The sequence below is a fragment of the Arvicanthis niloticus genome, chromosome 18 (assembly GCF_011762505.2).
Source record: "Arvicanthis niloticus isolate mArvNil1 chromosome 18, mArvNil1.pat.X, whole genome shotgun sequence".
In the NCBI taxonomy this organism is placed as follows: Eukaryota; Metazoa; Chordata; class Mammalia; order Rodentia; family Muridae; genus Arvicanthis; species Arvicanthis niloticus.
Window position 1 is genome coordinate 42,814,681 of NC_047675.1, and position 20,105 is coordinate 42,834,785.

General features: G+C 47.7%; 1 protein-coding gene across 1 annotated transcript; it reads left to right on the forward strand.

Annotated features, from left to right (window-relative positions):
• The first annotated feature begins 1,804 nt into the window (after window positions 1-1,804).
• Atmin (ATM interactor) lies at window positions 1,805-19,476 on the forward strand. The gene is made up of 4 exons (XM_034522541.2): window positions 1,805-2,162; window positions 11,479-11,604; window positions 13,460-13,659; window positions 15,309-19,476. The coding sequence occupies exons 1-4, from the start codon at window positions 1,839-1,841 to the stop codon at window positions 17,113-17,115; spliced, it is 2,457 nt and encodes an 818-aa protein (XP_034378432.1). The 5' UTR covers window positions 1,805-1,838; the 3' UTR covers window positions 17,116-19,476.
• Window positions 19,477-20,105: the final 629 nt, after the last annotated feature.

The window sequence follows — 20,105 nt, forward strand, 5'->3', positions numbered from 1 at the left end:
CCCTTGAACTTCCTGGGTATTTATTCTACTACATAGCTGTCCCTTGGCAGGAATAAAGACCTGAAATCTGAAAAAGACCCATCGTATCCCACCTCTAGCAGGCTGTATCTTGCAGACCTTCCAGAGTGAGGCTCCTGGTTAAGAAAATTCAAGTCTCAAATTTACCTGTTAACTGGCCATCTGCAAACGCTAGCAGGTAGACACTGCAGTAAATGCAAAGCCAAAGAGACTTTCACAGTCAGAACCGATTCAGTAGAATCCTTGTCTTACTTTCCTTTTGTGACAAAACGCCACAGCCAAAGCAACTCAGAAATGAAATCCCTGAAGGAGGTGGGGGTGCTCTTTGTTCCAGACGATTTAAGTCCAAGACTCATCATCAGAGGAAACATGGCAGCAAGCAGGTGGGCACGATGCTGGAGCAGTAACCAAAATAGCTTACACCTTATCCACCACGAGCATGAGGCAGAGAGAGGAAACTCGGAATGGCGTGGACTTTTGAAACCTCAGAGCCACCCCCCCCCAGGGACACACCTCCTCCAACAGGGGCACACCGGCTATTCCTCTAAACAGTTCCACCAAACTGAGAAGCAAGCATTCAAACATGATGAGGCTATGACAGCCATTCTCATCCAGACCACCAGTTCCCAGAATGATGGCTGTTTACTGAGCACTTGACCTGCGGTAAGCACTGTGTGGCACTTACATCATTAACAAGCTCTTGTAAGCAGGCAGCATTCTGACCTTTTGGGAGTGGGTAATGTTTAGGACACGTGTGCTTTGTATCAGCTGGCCTTGAACCTATAGCAATCCTGCCTCTGCTTCCTGGCGTTCTATGGTGACAGGTGGGCCACCATCTCCAGCCACATTACTAACCTTATTTTTCTGACATGACTAGCCATCCAGCAGTCAAGACTTACTAGCCTAACGTCACACTGAGCAATTCTCAAAGATGTCTGCTTTATAATTCCTGGAGTCAAGGCAAAGGGACCCTGCAGTTGAGCAAATGGCCCTGTTGATACCCAGGTCCGATGTAATAGGAGCCGTGATGACGATGAAGATAGATGTCAGTTATGGAAATGTGACAGACTCAACTCCTCATTACTGGTTTTGGTGTGGAGGAAGGGCCATTGGCAAAGAAATGCAGGTGACCTCTAGAAGCTGGAAAAGGTAAGGTTCTTGGAAGAACAAGCCCACCTTGTTCAGACACCTTGTTTTCAGCTGACTAGATCCACTTCAGACTCTTCTAAGAGATAATTAGTCTTTTGGGAGTAGGCTCAGCTGCCAGCGTACACATACAAAGCACTGGGTTCAATCAATCTTCAACACTACCAGCCAGGCTTAATAAAATCCTAGGACTAGGGAGATAGAGGTAAGAGAATCAGGAGTTCAAGGACTCCTTAACTATATGGGGAGTTTGAAGCCAGATGGGGTCTCAAAAATAAGATAAGTTGTTTTGTTTTTAATGTACTGCCGATCAAATCCAGGGCCTTAAGCATGCTAAGCAAATAGTCTACACTAGAAAATTAATTCCTAATAACAATAAGGCAACGGTCAAAAAATGGTTAAACCTAAAAGCATCCCCTTTTCTTCTACCCAGCTGTTGCCTGAGCTTAGGTCCTTAGAAAGAAGAAGGTGTGGGTCCATGGAATCCATCCAATTCACCTGTTCTCCCAGCACTTGGGACTTCAACCTCCAATACGCGCTCGCCGCGGCCGGCTGGGGGCGCTGCGGCCGCCGCCCGGCCGGATGCTAATGAGCCCGGAGGCTCCGCCCCCTGCCGGAAGTGGCTGCGGCGGGGGCGGGCACAGTGAGAGGGGCCTGGCGGCCGTGCGGGAGCCATGGCGGCCACGGAGGCGGCGGCGGCTGAGTCTGCGGGTCCGGCCCCGGGTGTCCCGGCCACGCCGGCGAGCACGCGGGAAGCCGCCGCCGCCTCAAGCCCGTGGAGGCCGTCGGAGTCGCGACTGCAAGGCAGCCGACCGCGACCGGCCAGGGCTAGGGCCGCGGCCCCGGTGCCACCGGCCCGGGAGCTGATCCAGCCGTCTGTGAGCGAGCTGTCCCGGGCTGTACGCACCAATATTCTGTGCACTGTGCGCGGCTGCGGCAAGATCCTGCCCAACAGTCCTGCGCTCAACATGCACCTAGTCAAGAGCCACCGACTGCAGGTGAGCGGGCCGCGGCGGGGGCGCGGGGTGTGCGGGGTTTGCGCGGTGCCCTGCCACCTGCGCCCGACCGAGCACGGCGAGAGCGCGGGGCGCGCACACGCACCGGGCCAGCAGCGTCTCGGTGGCGTGCCCGCAACACCTCAGCGAGCTGCCTGTTTACCCAGGTTCCGAGGATGAGCGACAGGTGATGTCGCTAAGGCACCCAGATGCAACCCCACAGGCTTTCCACCCCTCCCATGAAACTGCCGGTGGGTCCTACCTGGTCATTGAAAAGCAGCTGCGGATTGGGCTCTGGGCGCTGGAGCTACAAGTTTCACAAGGTTGCTAAGATCAACTCTGCGCAGGAATGAGAGGGGAGGGAGGTTTCTCCCGCGGATCTTTAGGAGGAGGTCCACCAGTAGATAGTATGACGGTCGTCTGACCGAGACCTCTCCGTGTTACATAAATGGGGACGGTGGCTTTCAAACCTATGGTATACTCTGGAAGCTTGGCCAAAAAAAAAATCAGATGTTAGGACTCCCGTGCCAGACCTGTTAAGTCACAGTTTCTCAGCTTTTACAGTAGGAAGCTTCCTTCCACCATCAGATCTCTGTCCCCAGTGCTCCAACTGGAATAACGCAAGTCACTGAAAGCAGTTTTATGCATGTTTACCCTGGTCAGATTTGACTCGTTACTCGGAGGGTTGCAGGATCTCTCTGACCTTCAGGTAAATCCACCTTGGGCATCCCCCCCCTCCCCCCCAGAACTCCCCAACAGCAACTTTGAGGTTTTTAGTCTGTAGCAGGGCAAATGAGTGTGTTGTTCTTGAGGGGATGGGAGCTGTACAGAAGGCAACAGTGATCTCAGAGAAAGGTCAGTCAGGAAATGTCAGTAGGGGCATGCTGAGGAAGTTCTGTGTAAAGGTTTGGGCCTCGTTCCAAAACACAAGTACAACTCACTGCGGGCTTCAACCTGCAATTTTCTGTTTCATCCTAAATGTTAAAGTCTCTCTTTTTTTCTCACCATGATTTAGGTGGGAGAAGGGTGTGTGCCTGTAAGAATTCTACAGCCTAGTCCCTCAGTTCCGTACAACTTGCATTCAACAACCATAACCTGCCTTCAGTGTTGTCCCCCTTGCCTTGCCTATAGGATAGCTCATGTCCTTGTATAGCCCAGGCTATCCTCAAACTCATTATGTAGCTGAGGATAACCTTGAACTCTTGATCCTCCTGCCCTAAATACTTCTGAAGTCTCCTAAATGCTGACACTGCAGGCATGCACCATCATGCCCATTTTTATTCAATGCGTGTGATCCAGCCCCAGGTTTCATGAGTGCTAGGCAAGCCCTCTTCTGAGCTACAGCTACAGCCCCAGTTGGTTTCTGATCACAAAACAAAGCTGCCAGTCTGACCAAGGGCTTCCTCTGTGTGTTGGCCACAGTGACTCCAGCTAGCATTTCTTAGAAGGTATTTGTTCTTTTCTCTGGAGCTGCTGTTGGGAGCACTGTGCCCCCAAAACTTGGTTCTGCCTTAGAAGCACAAAGATGCCACTGGCTGTGGAGAAGCGGTGTGATAATGTACTTTAGATTGGTGCTCACAGCTCAGAAATACCCAAGAGGCCAGGTATGACATATGACAGGAGGGACATGTCTGAGCCAGTACAGGCTTGGTTTGGTTCAGGTCAGTTCTTAAGCAGGGTCTTGCTATGTAGCCCTGGCTAGCCCGAATTCACTCTGTAGACCAGAGTAGCCTTAAACTTACTGGGGATGTTCCTGCCTCCTCCCAAGTGCTGGGACTACAGTGTTCGCCGCCATGATCCGCCCTAGCAAATGTGGATATCAACAGTCAGGTGTTTACTCAGATTTTAGCACGTCAGAGTGCCAGAGTCCTCTCTGGCCTAGAGCCTATGTGAAATAAGTCATTCTTTCCAGAATCTTCATCTGCATTTCAGATTCTCTTATCTGGAGACAGCAGTGAATAGGCTGGCCCATTCCTAAACCCAGATATTGAGCCACAGAAAGATGGGCTGTTGGGAGAGGAATCCTGCTTAGTCTCTGGAAGCTTTGTTTAGCAGTATTTAAACTGCCTCGGGGATATGGCTGCTGTTTCCCTGTCAGGCAGCTCACTTCCTTGTAACCTCAGGGCCCACAGCTCCTTAGGCATCTGTTGTTTGATAAGGGACTCTGGTCTTTTTCTAATGAAGGGGCCTGTGTGACATAGCCAGACCTCTGTGGTAAGGCCTCAGGGTAGCAGCTATGTGTACCCTCAAGCTGGCCACCAAGCAGAGGCTCTTGAGTTCAATTCTTGACATGTGTTATTCTCAGAACAGTATTAGGAAAGAAAAGAGTGGCCAGGCGGTGGTGGCGCACGCCTTTAATCCCAGCACTTGGGAGGCAGAGGCAAGTGGATTTCTGAGTTCAAGGCCAGCCTGGTCTACAGAGTGAGTTCCAGGACAGCCAGGGCTACACAGAGAAACCCTGTCTGAAAAACCAAAAAAAAAAAAAAAAAAAAAGGAAAGAAAAGAGTGTCATGAGCACATATGGTCCCCAGAAAGAAGGCCCTGTGTGTTTGGGGGAGCATGATTGATCTCTCCAGTCCCATATTGGCTGAGTTTCTTCAGCTCAGTAGAAATTCTCATTTCTTGGCTACAGCTACTTGAGTGATTCTAATTCCGTTCCTTGTTTTTCTGTTTTCCTGGCCATGATAATTTTTCTCTCCCCTACCAGTTGTTGTATGGTTATTATATTCTAATCTACCCCACAGCCTAATACCCAAGCCCTTCTGAAGGATGGCAACTAAGGCTGAGGAATTGTAAGCCACCTTTGGTTTCATGCGGGTTCTCAAAATAAATGTCTATATCCCACGCCCTGAAAGGAAGTGTGGACATGTCATCAGCCAGCCGTGCTGCAGTGGGCTCAGCAGAGAGGGAGCGATGATGCAGAGGAAGAGTGGGAGGAAGTAGGCTCTGCCTGGTTTGCTGGAGAGGCGTTTGAAACCAGTGAAGGGCGCAGGTGGGCACTTACAGAGCCTGTTATCAGGGGGCATGTGGCTTCTTAAGCCCAGCGTAGTGATCCTGTGTTCTGCTCCAGCCAGGGGTATGTGTTCAGTGATTTTCTTTTCCATGACTTTATTGTACAGAGGTTGCAGCAAGTTGCTCCATAAACTGTCTTATCTGACGATTACTGACCTTGTGTTTAGAGTGGGTTCCTGAGTGCTCTTAGCAAGGGTGCTGACGCGCTAGGCAGTTTCTGCCGCCATCTTTATGGTCTTGACTCTACTCTTCAGCCACACACCTTTGCCCTCCTTTTTCTGTTCTTTAAAGTGATTTTTATGTTTTTCACTTCTGTGTATGAGTGCATGTCAAAAGTATGGATGTTTACAGAGGTCAGAAGCCAGCACTGGGTCCCCTGGAGCTGGAGTTACTGTTGGTTGTGAGCTTCCAGCTGCCACATGGGTGCTAGAATCTGAGCTCTGCAGGAGCAACAAGTGCTCTTAACCATTAAGCCATCGCCCCAGTCCCTCCTTCTTTTATCTTGGTCTCTTTTCCAGTCTTGTTTTGGGGAGGCTTTGTTCTGTGGTGCTAAAGATGGAACCCGGAGACTCACTCCTGCTGACAAATGCTTCTCACTGAGTGACACCCTTGGTCCCCACCGTCTTGTTTTTGGGACCTTCTTCTGCAGATTCTTAAAATATTTAAATATTTATTATTTTTAATATTAGTAGCTCATAATATTATTTTAATAAAACGTTCCCTCATTTCTATCTGAGAGAAGAGTGTTTGGCTGGGAGCAGAGCACCCTACAAGCAAAAAGTAGAGCAAAGGAGCTAACAGCAGTGGGGGAGAGTCACAGAGTGAGTGAGAGAGAGTGGATTCTTCTTCCAACCGCAAACCCAGCACGGAGTCCTCAAACTGCAGGGGTCCTTGACTATGCAGAGGACAGCAGAAGAAATGCCTACTTTCCTACCATGACTCCTGTCGTATGGTGTGCAGTTGTCTCTCCTCCCCAGCTGATCTTTGAACTCACTGTCTCAGAACAGTAGAAGAAAACCCCAAAGCCCTGTGGGCACCCATGATAAGGGAGTTAGCCCCAGAAGGAGGGGGCGTGTGGGGTGGTGGGTGGCTGCTGGGGCAGGCGGGTTTAGCATCCATTTGCACTGATGTGGTCTCAGCCCCATTCAAACTGCACTTCAGGTCTGGTGAGCCTGGTGAGCATTGTGTACAGCACACAAGCTCACAGTGGACGTTTACTGGATTCAGAATACTGAGAGCCAATTGGGAACACAAATGAAAAGGCTGGGAAATTAAAAGTACATGCTGAGCACCCGAAATGCTCCAAATGCAGAACTCTGACCGCCAATCACAAGTTCGCAAACCTGATTTAGGAGCCTTTGGGGTTTTCCAACTAGGGACACTGATGTAAAGTCTATGCAAATATTTGAATCTCAGAGTCAGTTCTGGTCCCAAGCACTTTGTAAAAGTCATTTCAGTCTAAGTTCCATTAGGTATAAAAGTAATGTAAGAAGGCTGGGGACTTGCGTGTCGCAGGCCAGTGAAGTGTGGCCATGGGTGACATCGGGAAGCTGCCGGAAATGGTCTGCACAGGTAATGGCGTGCTTGAAGGTACATCTGGGGCCACAAATTTAACATTTTAAAATTAATTTTAAAATATTAAGTAAAGAAATAGCTCAATGGTTAAGAGTGAGTACAACTTTTACGGTGGACCAGGTTCAGTTCCCAGCACCCACATAGATGCTCACGACCACATGCAACACTCATTCCAGATGATCTGACACCGTCTTCTGGCCTCACAGGCTCCTACATGTTTGTGGTATACAAAAACTCATGCATATACACACAGGACTTCAGAAAAAAATCTATATATATTTTTAAAGATGTATTAATATATATACAGTGTTCTAACTTCACGTATACTTACACATAAGAGGGCACCTCTGGAAGAGCAGCCAGTGTTCTTAACCTCTGAGTCTGAGCCATCTCTCCAGCTCCAGAATTAATTATACACACACACATTTGGCAAAATATGCAAGATGCCAATTCAGTTTTGGGGCACATTTAACAGCTTGGGACCTGATGAAGGAGACAGCTCCTGAGTATGTGTTGGCAGAAGGAACTCCATCGTGGACACATGAATTAAGGAGTTGGGAGCATCTTTCTTTTTTGTTTTTGTTTTTGTTTTGTTTTGTTTTGTTTTTCGAGACAGGGTTTCTCTGTGTAGTCCTGGCTGTCCTGGAACTCACTTTGTAGACCAGGCTGGCCTCGAACTCAGAAGTCCGCCTGCCTCTGCCTCCCAAGTGCTGGGATTAAAGGCGTGCGCAACCACCGCCCAGCTGGGAGCATCTTTCAATTGAACACGCTCCTGTATTTTCCCTCACTGACAACACTAGATGGGGAACGTATAAGCTGGTTCAAAAGTCTTCCATTAAAACAGATGATAAATTGGTGATGAGAGACAGTGTTGGTTGTTATAACATAGTAAGTACCAGTGTTCAGCAAAAACTGTGGTCAGTTAGACCAGTGGTTCTCAACGTGTGGGTCATGGCCCCTTTGGGGGTCATAACATATATTTACATTACAATTCATAACAGTAGCAAAGTTAAAAAGAGAGTTATAAAGTACGAACAAACTCATTTTCTGGTTAGGGTTCACTAGAACATGAGAAACTATTAAGGGCTGCAGCATTAGGAAGGTTGAGAGCCACTAAATTAGACCTTCACAAGGGAACGGGGGAACTCATTTACTGATGTTAAAGTCTTTTGGCAAAAAACAAAAGTACAGGGCTGCGGGGATGGCTCAGTCAGCCCCACAAAACAATAACAATAAAGAGTAAACAGCAAAAAGATAAAAATTGAACCTGTAGAGAGATGGCTCAATGGTTAGAGTGCTTTCTGCTCTTGCAGAGAACCTGAGTTTGGTTAGTAGCTCCCACATTGGTTTACACAGCCCTGAAACTCCTGCTCCAGGGAACACAAGGCTTTCCTCTGGCCTCGGTAGGCACCGCTCATGTGACAGTGTCTCACACACACACACACACACACACACACACACACACACACAATATAAATAAGAATAAAAGAATTTTTTTTAAGATCATAAGGGCAAAGGAGTAAAGTAACAGCTGTGAAGTCCTTGCAGAGTGAAGAACTGCATGAAGAAGACAGAAAAGGCCGATTGGGATGGCAACTTAGGGGGACCAGGGGGAGCTGGAGTCACACACCTTGGTTAAGCAGTGATAGATAAATACTTTTACTGGAAACAAGAGAAAGGGGACTTCTTTGGGAGACCACTTAAATATCAAAGTGAATATGAGTTTCTAGACCAGCAGTTCTCAACCTGTGGGTCCAGACCCTGTTGGGGGTCAAACGACCCTTTCATAGGGGTCACATACCAGATATCCTACATATCAGATATTTATATTATGATTCACGACAGTAGCAAAATTATAGTTATGAAGTAGCAACAAAATAACTTCATGGTAGGGGGTCACCACAATGTGAGGAACTGTCTTAAAGGGTCATAGCATCGGGAAGGTTGAGAACCACTACCCTAGACAGTGCTGTGACATGGTCCTGACAAGTGAACCAGCACTGAAAATGACTACATCTGAAATGAACAAAGTCAGGTGATGGAGTCTGAACAAGACAAGGCTTCCTTCCCTCAGCAAGTGCAGTCAGCAAAGCCACATGTACCTCTAAGAACCTGGGGAAGACTTGGGCCAGCCAGTTAGTAGCATCTCACACTGAGTGCACAGCAAACAGAGGAAGCTGTGTCCCATGGGTCCTGTGCTTCTTAGCAGGATGCCAGAGGAATGGGATTTCTAGGTGCTCTGTAGCAGCTGCCTCCTGAAGCTGACACTCATTTCTTTCTCTGATGACCTGGAGACAGACAGGCTAGGATCCACCTCTCCTTTACAGCCAACTGGGAGGGGGCAGACAAGAAGTGGGTCTGAAGCTACCAGGAGTCTGAGGTGTGGGTAGCCACACAGGGTACCTGAATTTGATCCCCATAGAATCCAGGTAAAAATGCCTGGTGTGGTAAGGTAGCATGCGTTTGTAATCCCAGAGCTAGCATATTCCAGGGCAGCAAGAGAGACTTTCATTCCTGAGGGTACTACCCAAGGCTTTCTCTAACCTCCACACATAGGACAGACACATATATTTAAATGTTTTAAAACTCCCAGTTGATATCACTTATAGCCTGGTGTGCTGTTGTGTGTATATCCAGAGACTGAGGAAGGAGGCTAACTTGAGCCTCAGAGCCATCCCAAGCAACATATTAAAAGCCATGTCTTATAAAACTCTCTATATTATTATTATTATTAATTATAAATAATACTAATTGTTACTATTAAGGGTTGGCTCATTTGTGGTTGTCAGAAGACAACTTTTAAGAAATGCTTCATGCCTTCTAGCATTGATTCTGGGAATTGGACTCTGTCCATGGGTAACATGGAGCATCTCATTGGCCCAGAATTAAACAAATAAAGTAGATAAAACATTTAAAAAGCTGGACATAGTAACACAAACATTCCAGGCTACATCTGAGTCTGAAGAAGTTCAAGACCAGCCTAGACTACGTAGTGAAGCCTTGTGAAGGAAAGTGGAGGAGGAGGAACTGGATATGGTAAAATACTGGGTTAAGAAGAATGGAATTGCATTTAGCAAAAACTTACAGAATTGGAGAGGTGGCTCAGTAGTTAGTACTGGCAGCTCACAGCCAGTCCCAGAGGATCGGATATCCTCTTCTAGCCTCAGTGGGTACCAACCGCACAAAATGCCCATATACATAAAATATAAAACAACAGAAGGGTTAATATAAAGTATGTAGGACCTTGTATTGCTCATTACAGCGCCAACAGCCAGAGGCTTCATTCAGACTATTTTGAAGCTACTTTAGGTGGTAATAGGATGATAATCAGATCCAAGTCCCAGCTGGGGGGGGCCACAGCTCAGTGCTAGAGCACTTGCCTAGCATGTGTGAGGCCCTAGGTTCAGTCCTCAGTACAATGGGGGTGCAGAGGGGGTCTTCACATAGTCTGAGAGGCGGCTCAGTCTGTAAAGTGCATGTGATGCAAACATGAGGAGCCAAGTGTGAGGCCATGGCCGCATTAGTGCAGCCACGCCTGCATCAGTGCAGCCTAGAAGATCGCTGGAGCTCCTTAGCCAGCGGCCTAGTGGAGTTGAAGAGCTCCAGGCTCAGTGAGTGTATCAGTCAGGGCTCCTAGTAACAGCTTACAGAATGAATCAATCATGTGCTCGCTCTCTCTCTCTCTCTCTCTCTCTCTCTCTCTCTCTCTCTCTCTCTCTCTCTCGTGTGTGTGAATGACTTACAGGCTGTAGTCTAGCTAATCTAACATTGACTGGCTGTGAGCAGAAAGTTCAGTAATCAAGTAGTTGCTCAGCCCTCAAGGCTGAAAGTCTCAGCTGGTCTTCAGTATGTGCTGGAGTCCCAAAGAAGTAGGCTCCAATGCCAGTGACGGAATGGATGTGTTAGCAAGGTGAGGGCAAGCAGGCAACCAGCAAAAGCTTCCTGCTTCCATGTTCTTATATAGACTTCCTGCAGAAGGTGAGGCCCACATTGAAGGTATGTCTTCCTACTTTAAATGTCCATACTGGGAATGGATACATCCATTTCAAACCAAGCAAATCCAGTTTGGGATTGCAGTTCATTCTAGGTGTAGTCAAGTTGACAACCAAGAGTAGCCATCACAGTAAGGGACTATGTCTCCAAAAAATAGGATGGCGGGCCAGTGAGACAGCCCACCAGGTCAGTGCTGGGCTGCCCAGACTAATGACCTAAGGCCAGTCCCTGGACACACATGACAGAACAAGGGACTTTTACAAATTGTCCTTTAACTTCTATATGTGTTCTGTGGCACATGCATATACATACTAAATCAATAAACATAATTCTTGAAAGTAAAAATAAAATGGAGAATAATTCAGGCCTGATGCTGACCTCTGACCTTTATATATTTGCGTAGCATACATGTATGTACAGACTCATACACACAGTTAAAAAAAAAAAAAGGAAAGCTGTGGTGTTCCCAACAAGGCCCATATCCCACTCACAGGAGTCTTCTCAGGGGCTGAGACTGAGAGTGGAGGGGGATGACACCCAGGAACAAGGACAGCCTGGGGGGGGCATCTGCCAGCAGCCTGGTGTGATGGGTTTTATAAGACAATTACTGAGCCAGGTGTGGTGCTGCAGACACCTTTAATTCCAGGCAAATCTTTGACTTTGAGACCAGTTTGGTCTACATAGAGAGACCCTATCTTAGGGGAAAAAAAAAGATAACTGTTGGATTTTACTTTTGCAGGATGGCTTAGTAAATCCAACAATAAGAAAAGATTTGAAAACGGTACCGAAATTCTACTGTTGTCCAATCAAAGGATGCCCTCGAGGCCCTGACAGACCATTTTCTCAGTTTTCGCTGGTTAAGCAGGTATGTCACTAACTATACTTTTCCCAAGGTGTATGTGTTAATTCCTTTGCTATTACCGTGATAAAACTCTCTGGCCAGGCTGGAGAGATGACTCCTGGTTAAGTGCAAGTGCATTGCTTGTTCTTCCTGAGGGTCTACATTCAGTTCTTAGCATACAAATGTCTGTAGCTGCAGTTCCAAGAAATCCCACACTCTCTCCTGCCTCTGCAGAAACTGCACACATGTTGTACATAGATATACATGCATGTAAAATACCCATACACATAATATAAAAATAAATGACTTTTTTTAATAAAAACACCGTGACCAAGGCAGCTTATAGAAGGAAGTGGCTTACAGTTCCAGAGAAGCAAGGGTCCACCATGGCTGGGAGCATGGCAGCAGGCATATTGATGGAGCAAAAGCTGAATGTTCATGTCTTAAACTACAGGCAGGAAGCAGAAAGAGCAAACTTGGAATAGCATGTGGCTTTGAAACCTTGAAGGCCATCCCCAGTGCCACACTTTCACCAACTACACTGTACCTCCTAAACTTAACCAAGCAGTACCACCAGTCCATTGGGGACCAGGGATTCAAATATCTGAGCTTGTGAAGCCATCACACCAGCACAGTGGCATACAGATGGCGTAAGCATCAGTGTGTGTGGTACCTGCTGAGCAGGCATAGCCAGAGATCCAAGTGTGAGTTCTTTGGGAGCTGCTGACCAGGTCTCACACAATAGTTCCTCAGTCTGTGTGGGTGGAAGATGAGGTTTGTTCTTGGGTGAAATGCCCATACCCAGGGTTGTAGAGGAAGAAAGAGACAATCCAGCCAAGAGTTAGAACACTTATGCTGCACACCCTTGAGTATATGTGCCTCTAAGGGCAAGAGCAAGACACAAAGCCAGTAAGGAGAAACATTCAGAAGGTCAGAAAGAGGCTGCTGTCTTGTGAGGAGGAAGGGATCCAGCTACTGAGGAAAGAAAGATTTAAGACTGAAGAAATTGATCTGAGATGGAGAGATGGCTCAGTGGCAAAAAGCACATACTACTCTTGGAGAAGAAGTTCCATTCCCAGCACCCATGCCAGGTGGTTCGGAGCCACTCATAACTCCATGGAAATCTTATCTATCTTTTGGCCTTGCCGGCAGTGGACTCTGTCTACATGCATGCACACAGATGCACAAAAATAAAAATAAGAATTTAAACAAAAATGAAGTGGTTCCTGCCATTCTGCAGTCTTGAGGACACTGCAGAGACTTTGTCTTAGTTGGGGTTACTACTGCTGTGAAAAAACACCATGACCAAGATAGCAAGGTGGAGAGAAAAGGGTTTGTTCAGCTTCACTTCCAGGTCATAGTCCCTCACTGGAGGAAGTTAAGAAAACAACTCAAGCAGGGCTGGAGCCTGGAGCTGATGCTGAGGCCACAGAGGGTGCTGCTCACTGGTTTGCTTATCATGGTCTGCTCAGCCTGCTTTCTTGTAGAACCCAGGACCACCAGCCCAGAGATGGCACCACCCATTATGGGCTGGGCCCTCCCTCATTAACTACTAATACAACATCCTCCAGCCTGATCTTATAGCGGCATTCTTTCACGGGAGGCTCCCTCCTTTCAGACAACTCTAGCTTATGTCAAGTTGACATGAACCTAGCCAACACACTGTATATTCTTGCCCACAGCACTAGAGTGTAGTTGAGAATCTGCATACACGGGTTGCTTCCAAGGCAGCCTGCCCACTGTGCATAAGGAGAGGCATATGTTAGACTGAGGTTTGTCTCCTGGCAAATGCAGTACCTGGTGATCGTGGGAAGTTGGGTGTGTGGGTGGATCTCAATGTGATGCTGTCTTGTCTTCATTGTCACCATGTTCTCTGCAGCACTTTATGAAAATGCACGCAGAGAAGAAGCACAAATGCAGTAAGTGCAGTAATTCCTATGGCACCGAGTGGGACCTGAAAAGACACGAGGAGGATTGCGGCAAGACTTTCCAGTGTACGTGTGGCTGTCCCTACGCCAGCAGAACGGCACTGCAGTCCCACATCTACCGAACTGGCCACGAGATCCCTGCAGAACACAGGTAAAACACAGAGATGCTGTTGAGTAGCTGTGAGGAGTTGGAAATGGGACTTCCTGAGGATCCAGTCACATAGGGAACGGAAGGAACAGGGAAAGGACCTGTGGCTTTAAAAAGGGTGTGTCTGGAATAGCAGCAGGAATACAGGAAGAGCCCCTGGGCCAGGATCCTCTTTATTTTCTTATTTGAAGCTGGGCCTAATGATTACAGGAATGTCCCCCTGCTGCACCCTCCCAGGTGCTAGGGTTACAGGTGTGTCCTCTTGGTGCAACCCCCAGGTGCTAGGGTTACAGGTGTGTGTGTGCTTTGGTGCCTAGCACAGCCTGAGAAGCTGATCGAGATGCTGTGTGTTTTTATTTTTACTTATATGTATGTGTATATCGGTTTGTGTATGTGAACGGCATGTGTGTATTCAGGTTCCTGCAGAGGCTAGAAGAGGGCATTGGAACCCCTGAACTGGAGTTACCAGTGGTGTGACTTGCCTGATGTGGGTGCTGGAAACCAAATCAGATCTCTGGAAAGCAGCAAGTGCCCTTAACCGCTGAGCCACCTCTCCAGCACACAGCTTTCGATGCTCCCTTCCTGTTCCCATCTGAAAAGCTCAACTTCCGGCATCTTCTCTAGAGAAACAGATTGCTACACTGGGACTCCGCGCTTCATTTGTCTGTTTACTTCCATTCTGTGATGCTGAAGATTGACACGGGCCTCACGAATGCTGGGCAAGGGCTCAGTCCTGAGTCACACCCAGCCCTTGATGCTGGCCCTGGACTCACTCTGTACCGTAGACTACTCTTAACCATCCTGCCTCAGGCTCCCGTGTAGCTAGGATTATAATTACAGGCTCAGCTTTAAATCTCATTTTCAGATGGCAAATTTCTGTTTGGTGTAGTGGCTTTCTGCTGTAGGAATGATACTTACAAGCTTCTTGATTTTAAAGTTCCTGATTTTAAAGACCTGACCTAAAGGACCAGAGAGATAGCTCAGTGAGTAAAGGCTCTTGGCTTCAAGCCTGACAACTTGAGTGTGAGCCTCGGGACCCATGTGGTAGAAGGAGAACCAATTCCTGAGAGTTGTTCTGACCTCTACACAACGAATGTGCTGTGACACATGTGCTCACACACAAGTAATAAATGTAATAAAAAATGGAATTTTTAAAAACTCCTCAAGTTGAAAATAGAGTGTATTTAACACATGCATGAAATCCCTTAGGAGACAGAAGCAGGAGAGGTCCCGAAAGTTAAGGCCAGAGCTAGAGTAAGTCCCTGAAGAGAGATTTGTGTCTGAGTACACGCCTAAGTCTCAGCGATGGCATAAGAAAATCGTCACCGCCATCGGAATCCTTCCTCTCCTGTGGGAAGTGGAATTTAGTAATGAAGATATGCTGGGGTACTCAGTGAAAGCTGCCCTTGAGGGGCTGGAGAGATGGCTCAGCAGTTAGGAGAGCTTTCTGCTCTTACAGAATACCTGAGTCTGGTTCCCAGGACACATCTCAAGCAGCAAAACTGCCCCTAACTCGAGCTCCCAGGACTCCCATACCCACTTCCGCCTCTGTGGCCATGTACACATAACACAGAGAGCGAGCACGCACGTGAAGTTTCATCTTCAAATTGAATTTATTTTTGAATTTATTTTTGCTTTGTTACTGTTTCCAGAGACCCACCTAGTAAGAAGAGGAAAATGGAAAGCTACCTGCAAACCCAAAAGCTGTCCAGTAAAACCACGGAGCCACCGAGCGACCGACCAGCCCCTCGCCAAGACGCTCATGAACCAGATGCATCAGAAGGCAAGCTAGCAGCATCTCTCGAAGACTCTTGTAGCTCCCACACCAAAAAGCAGAGCATCTCAACACCTCCCAGGTGCCCCCAGAAGTTGCTTCTACCAAAGCCCAAGGTGGCTTTGGTTAAACTTCCGGTCATGCAGTTTTCCCCTGTGCCTGTCTTTGTGCCTACAGCGGACTCCTCGGCCCAGCCTGTGGTGTTAGGAGTGGATCACAGTTCTGCCGCGGGTGCTGTGCACTTAGTACCCTTGTCAGTAGGAACCTTCATCCTCAGCCTGGATTCAGAGGCCTGCTCTCTGAAGGAGAGCCTACCTCTCTCAAAAATTATCAGTCCTGTTGTTGAGCCCATGAATACAGGTGTTGAAGTGAACTTGAGTAAAAGTCTGTGTAGTCCGTTACAGGAGATAGCGAGTGTGTGTCAGAAGAACAGCATTTCCTCAACCAACGTGCAGACGGATCTGTCCTATGCCTCAGCCAATTTGATACCCTCTGCTCAGTGGCTTGGCCCTGATTCCTCTGTGTCATCGTGTTCTCAGACTGACCTGTCGTTTGATTCTCAAGTGTCCCTTCCTGTTAGTGTTCATACCCAGACACTGGTACCCAACTCTAAGGTCACTTCATCCATAGCTGCTCAGACAGATGCATTTATAGACACCTGTTTCCAGCCTGGTGGGGTCTCCAGAGAAACCCAGACCGGCAGGATGCAAAACCACACAGTTGACTCAGTGCCAGTGGGCCACTCTGGCCTGTGTGGGGACATTTTTGAAAGCGTCCATTCGTCATACAGTGTTCCCACTGACACCATCATGAGTAGCAGTTTAGTTGCAGAGACAGTAACTCATGGTCTGTTACCTCAGAGTGACCCTAAGATCCTAAGCCAAGTCATCGAAAAGTCTGCACCTGTGTTAAACTTCAGTGCCCAGAACAGCATGCTTCCTTCACAAAACATGACAGATAATCAGACCCAAACCATAGATCTACTGAGTGACTTAGAAAACATCTTGTCAAGTAATCTGCCAGGTCAAACACTGGATAATCGGAGTCTGTTGTCCGACACAAACCCCGGTCCTGATGCCCAGCTCCCATCAGGCTCAGCGCAGAATTCTGGGATTGATTTTGATATTGAAGAGTTCCTCTCAGCCTCAAATATCCAGACTCAGACTGAGGAGAGTGAACTCAGCTCCATGAGCACTGAGCCGGTCTTGGAGTCCCTGGACATCGAGACGCAGACTGACGTCTTCCTCCCAGATCCTTCCACACAGCCCTATGGGTTCAGAGCAGGCTCAGGCTTCTTGGGCCTTGAGATGTTTGACACCCAGACACAGACAGACTTAAACTTCTTCTTAGACAGTAGTCCTCACCTGCCCCTGGGCAGCATTCTGAAACACTCCAGCTTCTCCATGAGTACTGACTCTTCTGACACAGAGACTCAAACCGAAGGAGCCTCCCCAGCTCGGCATGCACCTGCTCTGGAGAGCAAGGTCCAGTTGAGCAGCACAGAAACACAGACCATGAGTTCTGGCTTCGAGCCCCTGGGGAACTTGTTCCTTACCAGCAACGAAACTCAGACAGCAATGGATGACTTCCTTCTAGCTGACTTGGCCTGGAATCCGATGGAGTCCCAGTTCAGCTCTGTGGAAACGCAGACGTGTGCAGAGCTGCACGCTGTCTCCAGCTTCTAAAGGTGCAGCCAGGCATCCCCTCCTCGTGGGTTTAGAACATGGGGTCAAGGACCGACTGGGGATGTAGTCAGTGGGGCAGCTGTTTAGATTCTCTGCAGTTCTTGGTGTTTTGTACTCGTGAACACAAGGTTGGTGTGCAAATGTGAGTGTGTTATAAAGTGTAAAGTGTTGGTCTAAAATGTCGCCTATGTTTGCTCCTGTGTAGCTATTCTATCTTTTCAAAAGGCATTTTACACTGTAAAACTTAGAACTGTTTAGCTAATGCCAAGCTTACCTGGTAACAGGTGCAGGCTCTGCAGCTGCTTTAACTGAGTACAGCACACTTAAATGGTGCCTCCACATAAAGGGCACCTCAAATGCTTAGACAACCCTTGTGTGGCCGCTGACTCCTGAGATGACACATGTCCTTGCCTTGTCATGTCCCCCTGACTTGGAAACACCAAGGGAAGCCACAGCTGTCTTTAGCTTTTATGACAGTTCTTAGTCTCTGCTGTCCCTCTCTCCTGAGCTGTGACTGCTGCCAGCTTTGTGTGCCATCCTTCTCTCGCTGTGAGGTTACTGGCCAGTGTGAGAACAGCTCTTAGTGTAAATGGCAGTTTCAGTAAAAGGCAGGCATCCAGCCTGTAGAGATGCGTGCTGTGGACACCTGCCGTTTTGTTCATCTTGGGTTTACCCTGCTTCATGGACAAGCTTTCCTCTGCTCCCTCAATGGTGTTGATCAAAAAGATCTCTGTGACCAAATCTGTGGGATTGCCACGTGCCAGACGGCAGCCAGCTGAGAGCACACAGTGGCTAGAGGGTAGTTCCTGATCACCCCAGAGCTTCTAGCTTTCTATAAATTGGGGTTCCTGTGACTCCCTACTCTTTGTGTTGGGTTAATTTACTAGAACTCAGGGATACCATTTCTGTGAAGGGTAGACTGGGTGGGAAAGGGGCAGAGGACTTTCATGCCTTCTCTAGGCACACCTACCAAGAAGCTGTGTGTTAGCCTTGTAGAAACCTCCAAATCCAGCCTTGTAAGGTTAATGGCTGCTTCAGTATTTGGATAGAGAGTTGCTTAAACCATTAGTGATTGACTTAACCTTGAGTGTCACTCTTCCTGGTGGGTTGGGAGGTAGGGATGAAGCTGAAAATATTCCAGCCTTTCGATCATTAATTATTCCTTGGTCACTCCTGTGACTTGTCTCCATCCTAATACTACCCAGAGGCTACCAGCTACCAATGACCTCATAGCAAGCAAAGGCAAACTATTTTCTTTCTGAATATTTTGGGTTTGGGGGAAGTTATGTGCAAATGCATACTTTACATCACCCACAAACATCCTTCCTGCTCCACAGTAGACCATGGGGCCTACCCGACTGCTTTCCATAATGTACTCAGAGACTCTCTAAGAACTAAAAAGGAAGATGCAGGATGAGGAAAGGGCCTTCCTGCCCAGCCCCATGAGTATGCTGCACTTCTAATAGAAGAAGCAGGGCCCACGCGGCTTTCCTTCCATCCACCCCCATCTTTTCCTTGAAGGAAGCTCTTTGGTCTGGCAAGTACATTCTGTGTACCTTGAGACTAGCAATTGTAGAATAGACCCATGTAAAGTATGCTAATCTAGATTCTGTTGTGACACATTCTTTAAAGAGGAAAAGTCTGGAGACCAATTGCTTCGATGGTTAAGAACACTCTCTGATTCTGAGGGGGGGAGCAAGGTCAAGCATGCCTTGGGGACCTCTCCGTGCTAAGTAGATCATGGATTCATAGCTGTTCCCCAACTCAGAGGCAAATTCAGAATGAGCACAGCCTGGGGACCCTTCCGGTCTAGCCTGGAAAGCCCTGTTCTTTCTGCCGCTTGTTTGTGCTGCCAAAAGGCGAACCTTGGAAGTGAAGCCTCAGGGGGCCGGTGAGGACTCATTAAATAAATTGGTACTGCTGCTGTCCTGCCCCAGCCGCCCGATGCCAAGGACTTGGTAATGGGCTAATAACACACCCAGCAGATGAATGCAACCCAGGAGCTAAACATCGGTGGTGGTCGCCTGTGAATGTGAGTTTCAGAAGAGACATAAAGCCTTAACTTAGATGTTCTGTTGTTTTGGAATTGGCACTGCCTTAACGTTCAAGCATCTATTTACGCCCTCCAGCAGGAGAAATGCATGTCTGCTCGCGGCTCTCTGTAAATACAAGTGCAGCGATCCATGGCTTTAAGTTTTTGTGTCTGTGGCAGTGTGTCTTAATAGTTTACAGGAAAAAGAATTGGAGCATGTAATTGTCCTTCATGTGTGAGAACTGTCCCCACAAAACCTTAGTCACCTGAACTCCCCTAAGGTTGTTTGTAAACATACATTTGGTGATTAAAGAGAAGCTAGAAGTCTACCTTTCTGTGTTAATTTTGTCCACACTTAGGATGCGAGTTTGCTGCCCTAACTTTGAATGAACTCATGTGTTTCAGAAGATGGTAGTGAATGGTTGTGCCCAGTTACCTTCACGAGAAGACAATGACGCTTTTCCCTGAACAGATACCTCAAGGGATGAAGAGGTGGCTTGGTGGTTCAGACACCTCGCTGCCCTTCCAAAGGACCCAAGTTGTGGTTTTTTGTTTCGTTTTGTTTTGTTTTTTATTGCCTGCACCCAAATCACAACCAGCTGTAACTCTAGCTTCAGGGCATTTGATGCCTTCTGGCCTTGGGAGGGCACCCTAACACATGTGCATACGCACCATCCGTAAATAAAAAAGGTATAAACCCAGCATAGTGGCACCTGCCTTGGAGGCAGAAGCAGGCTAGTTTCTGTGAGTTCAAGGCCAGCCTAGTCTACTTAGCAAGCCCCCAGGAACAGCCAGGACTAAACAGTGAGACCCTTTCTCAAAAATAAACACCCCCCCCCTTTAGATACTCAATTACTAGTTTGCATTTTGAGATAGATACGATGTAACTTGGGGAATTTTTTAGGAAAGTTTATTATAGTTAATAATTCTGCATGCCTTTAATCCAGCACTAGCAGGG